The 5239-nt window shown below is 32.3% G+C and overlaps 1 protein-coding gene across 2 annotated transcripts; it reads right to left on the reverse strand.

The window, feature by feature from the left end:
* Nucleotides 1–248: 248 nt before the first annotated feature.
* LOC115721848 (uncharacterized) lies at nucleotides 249–4209 on the reverse strand. Of its 2 annotated transcripts, XM_030650934.2 has the most exons (11): nucleotides 3906–4100; nucleotides 3675–3771; nucleotides 2198–2293; nucleotides 2015–2099; nucleotides 1766–1887; nucleotides 1624–1648; nucleotides 1442–1525; nucleotides 1297–1326; nucleotides 1108–1210; nucleotides 785–849; nucleotides 249–512 (listed from the first exon to the last, which is right to left on the reverse strand). In XM_030650934.2, the coding sequence occupies exons 2-10, from the start codon at nucleotides 3762–3764 to the stop codon at nucleotides 786–788; spliced, it is 699 nt and encodes a 232-aa protein (XP_030506794.1). In that variant the 5' UTR covers nucleotides 3765–3771; nucleotides 3906–4100; the 3' UTR covers nucleotides 249–512; nucleotide 785. The 2 variants fall into 2 exon arrangements, with proteins under 2 accessions (XP_030506794.1, XP_030506793.1); XM_030650933.2 differs by having other exon boundaries at nucleotides 3675–4209.
* Nucleotides 4210–5239: the final 1030 nt, after the last annotated feature.

Raw genomic sequence — 5239 nt, forward strand, 5'->3', positions numbered from 1 at the left:
ATGAAAATAAATAAGAAGGTGGACCATTTTTCTGAGACAATAATTAATTGTTATAATAAAGGCCCCTATAACTAATTTTGAGTTTTGAGTTTCTTTATCTGAAGTTTAATTTGATTAATGAAGTGAAAACCCCAACAACACCCACTTTACCGACTTAGATATGTGTACCTAAATCATGTTATTGCCGTAGCGTGTTAGGTTTTCTAGTGTTACCCATGTTTTTCAATTCAGCATACGAAAGATCCATATAATATATATAAAAATACATTGAATTACGTAGATCATGCCAAATGTTTAAATCACTCTGCAGCTCCTATATAAAAAATAGATACGAGTACAAAACTCCTATAAAAAATTATGAAAATAATCACATGTAACCCTCAATAAAAAGGGTTAAAAGAATGAAGTCATAAATATCTTTTTAGTATAATTGAATCAGGCTACAAAATTTGGAATGAAACATGATGATATATCTGCAACCCCAAGATGAGTTTGAACCCGAGATTCTAATCCTGAAAAGGAAAGAATAAGAGAAAAAACAACAAAAACATATTTAATTCATCTATAAAAGTCATCTTTAACTACCAACTAAGTTATTCAAGATGAAAAAGAAAAAGAAAATATTAACATTGGCACATAAAATGCTACGAAGATTTCAAAGTTGATAAGTAGCCTCTTCTAACAACACAAAGGTGTTGTGAGAAAAAACATATAAGCTTACTGAAAAAGCAATAATGATATTTTACCAATAATTTTTTATAGGCTAGAGGAAAGCAGCTTGTACCTCATGATAAGATGACAAGACCCAAATACATTGATCCACAAAGAAATGTAAATGATATCATTCCCCTGCAAGTGTAGTTTATTGCATTAATATTAGTAAAAAATCATTTTACAATGAGAAAATATACATACTCTTTTTTTGAAATGCAATCACAACTATTAAAATTGATTTTGCTACCAAATATTCGCAATTCAGATTAACACCAGAGTTTCCATCAAGTTTGTTGTTGAATTTAAAATTCTGAAGCAACCTAACTTTTGAAAAAGGTCTAGAGAGCAACAAAAGATTAATATAAATGAGTTTTAAACAACATGCTCACTCACCATATGACTCCCCATCCAACACCATTGCAACAAGGACAAATTTCAGCAAATTTCTCAGCATCACTGGAGTTAACTCTTCGAGATATTAAATCATCATATATATCTGTCATATGCCTTTGAATATCAAACACAAGTGTAGAATTGGTAATCAATAAATCACTTACTAAAAAGATGAGTGTTGGTACATACCATATACTGAAAACAAGCTGTTCATCACACCTGCAATCAACCAAATCAAACATAAAGTAGCTGTAAATTCCAATCCAATAGATGTAATAATACATGTAAAAAGTAATAGAGGAGTTTGACCACATAAATAATAAGAAGAAAGTACCTATGAAAAGAATAACGTAACGAAGGATGCGAACTGTTGTCATTTCTTGCAGAACCCAAATTAAGGCAAGAAAAATGATGAATCCTGATAGATTTTCAACCAGTCAGCATCAGAACATAACAAGGAAGCATATGAATATCTAGTATTGACCTTACTTTCAAATACTCAATAAAAGTACATACCGATACAAAGTCCACGGAGTGTCCACTGTGTGAAGAATAAGATAGAAAGGAAAAATTAGTATGTCCTCAATTTAAAGTAGCTGAAGAAAAAAATATGCAATAATGTTTGCATGCGCTGAAATATGTGAATTAGCAATCTTACATTTTTAGCAATACAGAGCACCACAAACAGAGCAAAAATTAAACAACCAGCAGCAATTCTTGCAGTGAGGAGATTTGTTGATGCAAGTATCAAAGTCATTCCCCAGAATGATGAGCCAAGATCTGACAATGTAAAATTCATGCATTTTCAGTCAAAGATAAAGCATGAAATGTTTCACTTGCACTTTACAAACTTGATAGTGGGATGTGGACTATAGAAAAATAGTTGCCAGGGAAAAAAGTGCATTACATCCTGCAGGCAATATCAGCCAGTATACACCACCACGCGTTTGTGTGACACCACCCTCATTTGCATGGACTTGGATTCCCTCCACCTGCACATGAGGTCATATTAGTTTGCGCGACTTACTTCAGGAACCATGATTAAATAACTTCACATTATATGCATTGAGTAGAAAAAAGATCTTCTAACCTGACCACACGTGAGTTTGCAAGCAATAGCATGACTTGCTTCATGCAAGAACACTGTGATGAGCTTAAAGGGTGTGAGGAGTACTGTTCTCCAGAGCTACAACATGCACAACGACAAAAATAATATCGTTAGAGCTGCCAAATTAATATCATTAATATCAATAAGACTATCATAAGTTCAGACATCTTGGCTTTTACAAGTATCACTAATAAATAGAGGAAAGAACACAGGAAAAGAAGAGGCAGAAATAGAAAATCAGGAAACAATAGGATTCATATGCCTTACAGATAATCCTAAAATATCTACTGAATCTGATATTATCCTAATCATATTAGCATCCACATAAAAATTTAGGTTAGAAATATCCAGTTATTTACAATTTACTTTTTTGAAAAAGAGACAGAGGTCAAATGTCTTAGACTCTCCTAAATTTATTAAGGGGTAACATAATAAAGCATTAAAGAAATAGCTATAAGCTATAACATATAAAGCCTAATCTCTGCTGAGGTCTTGGAAGGATAGACCATCAAATATACAGCTGTTTACAATAGCCCAGTACTATTTTAACATTTCCTGTCATTTGTATATAATTAATAATTCTCTGGGGTTGGTACGTTGATTCTTCTTTATAGGATCACACTCCTTATGACAATTGATTTTTCCTTTTTGAGGTAGCTAGGTTAGTTGTATCTAGTATGTCTGCAAACTTGGAAGTCATTTAAAGGTGGATTGGTCAAACCAACTTGTTGAACATGTTAAACTCAAGCTAACCTAATAAATCTTTGCAACCATCTCTTTGTCAAATTTCACTAGCCTCTCTATCATTTGATTTGGCTTAATTCTTATCATTTTGATCCATGTTCCCTTGATAAAAACTCGTACACTCAGACGCACCACACACCCTAATCAATGCAAGCTCAAAATGACCCAATAAATCTTTAAAAAGTAGCAATTACAATTTTCCATTTCTGTCTATTTCCATACTTATTTGACCAAGTGAATTTCATTGTGTTAAAACCAATATCAAAAGATATATACAGAGGGCCACAAACAAAATCACTTCTAATAACTTCTATACATATAACCATGTCTCGATCATCCCAGTAAGATTAATCTCTAACAAATTAACTCTATTATCAAAATGTCTGCACTCCATTAAGCAAGGCTAAAACTTGCCTGTTTAATCAAGCAAGTTCTAAATGACTGACCCAAATACTAATAATAGTTCTTCTACTATATTTTGCAAGTAAATCTAGCCAAGATTTTACCAAGAAAGAAAAAACTCTTCAAAGAGCCCACAGTTTAACAAGTTCAAGATCACAGAAAATGAATAAATTAGATGGAGAGTCTTAAACTCAAAAGCTCATGATTATTGAGAAAAATGTAGGAGTAATCAAAATCATGGGCGAGTGAGTCCCCTTTCATGGTTTCGTTGACTCCATTTTATTTGTCAAAAAAAGAAAGAAAAAAGTTTTACCAAGAGGATTACGACGGTGAAGACTCCAATAGTTGCCAAGAAGACAACTTGGTTGTGCTGGCAACAGTTCGTCAAGGCCCAATTCGGCATTCTGAATCTTCAATATCCCAGAAATCAGAAAAAAGAAAGTGGAAGAGAATTATTGGGAGAAAACTTTTAAGAGAATAATTAAAAAAGAAAAAAATGGAAACGAAAGCAGTTGGGGCTCTCTTAACGTAACATATAACCAACCAAAAAGGGCAATTGCTTGGAAGCAGTAAACGTGAAAGAATTAACAATTGTAATTTGAAACAAATAGTTGTCGTTTATTGCTGTTGAAAATATAAAGGCTGTTTGTTTGAATTTTGAAGTGGGAGACTGGGTTATGATTAGAGGAATAGAGAGAGAAGTAAAACAATTGGCTACTGGGGTAGACCACATAACCACCAACAGCGCGTCTCGTTTCATCCACTCTGGATCGGATCGGATCTGATCGGGTTTGGACTAACCCACCCGGATTTGTGTTTATTATATGGCCCAGACCCATGTCGTTGTCAGAGTAATCTCGAGTCGAGAGCAGTTCTTGTGCTTTCTTTTCTTAAATAATAATAAAATTATAATGAAAGGCCTAACTCCGGTCAAAATCAAACTCTTTCTTATTTCTTTCATATTTTTAATTATATGTTATTTGTCTTTTTTGTTTCATGTCATTGTTAAGGAGAAAATGCAACAAGAGAACAATTCTCAAAAAGTTTAGAGCATGTTTGGTATTGTTTTCTGTTTTTTGTATTAAAAAATTGTTTTTAGAAATGAGAACAAAAAATAGTTTTTAAAGTTTTTAAAACACAAGTTATGTTTGGTTAGTGATTTTTAAAAACAATATTGACCAAAGGTGGATTGGTTTTTAAAACAGAAAACAACATTTTGTTGTTTTTAAAATTCTTGTTTTTGTAAGCTTTGTTTTACGAAAAGCTTGTTTTTAAAAAACAAGGCCAAACAAGCCAAATTGTTTTTAAAAACAATTTTCTGTTTTTAAAAACAAAAAATAGTTTTTTAGTTATGATACCAAACATGCACTTAGTTTTCCCCGATAAAAGCTAATTTATTAGTCATTAATTAGTTGATCAGGTGCAAAAAAGGAAGTCTTCAAAATTGTAGAACATTGAACCATTCTTTCTTTTTTACATCTTTGATGAAATTATCAAAAATCATTAAAACGTTGTTACATTATGAAATAGTGTAGGGCTTATTAGTAATTGTTAAAGAGTGTGAATTACTATAAATATGTGATTGTGAGGCTATTGTGAGATATGAAATGAGTAAATAGAACTTTGGTTCAATTGGGAGATGGACACTATCTTAAAGAGTGCATTTCGGAGATTTGTCATGTCTTGAAGAGGATTATTAACTAACAATTGGTGCTTTCATTGAGAGAAATTACAGTGAAAGATTCACTGCAAGAACTCTCAACCATGGAAGATGAAGAGATTGTTCAACTCTTCAAATCTATGGAGTCATTTTTCAAGCAAACTTTGGATTCTCAATTTGAGAAGATTAGTTCTATGCTTGAGCAACACTTTACAACT

This window comes from Cannabis sativa, chromosome 9, assembly GCF_029168945.1.
Source record: "Cannabis sativa cultivar Pink pepper isolate KNU-18-1 chromosome 9, ASM2916894v1, whole genome shotgun sequence".
In the NCBI taxonomy this organism is placed as follows: domain Eukaryota; kingdom Viridiplantae; phylum Streptophyta; class Magnoliopsida; order Rosales; family Cannabaceae; genus Cannabis; species Cannabis sativa.

Coding starts and splice junctions, on each gene's coding strand:
- LOC115721848 (XM_030650933.2), bottom strand. CDS start 3,764: ATGCCGAATTGGGCCTTGACGAACTGTTGCCAGCACAACCAAGTTGTC. Junction 2,294..3,674: donor TCACCGTCGTAATCCTCTTG/GTAAAACTTTTT, acceptor TGCATGTTGTAG/CTCTGGAGAACAGTACTCCT. Junction 1,327..1,441: donor TTACGTTATTCTTTTCATAG/GTACTTTCTTCT, acceptor GGTTGATTGCAG/GTGTGATGAACAGCTTGTTT.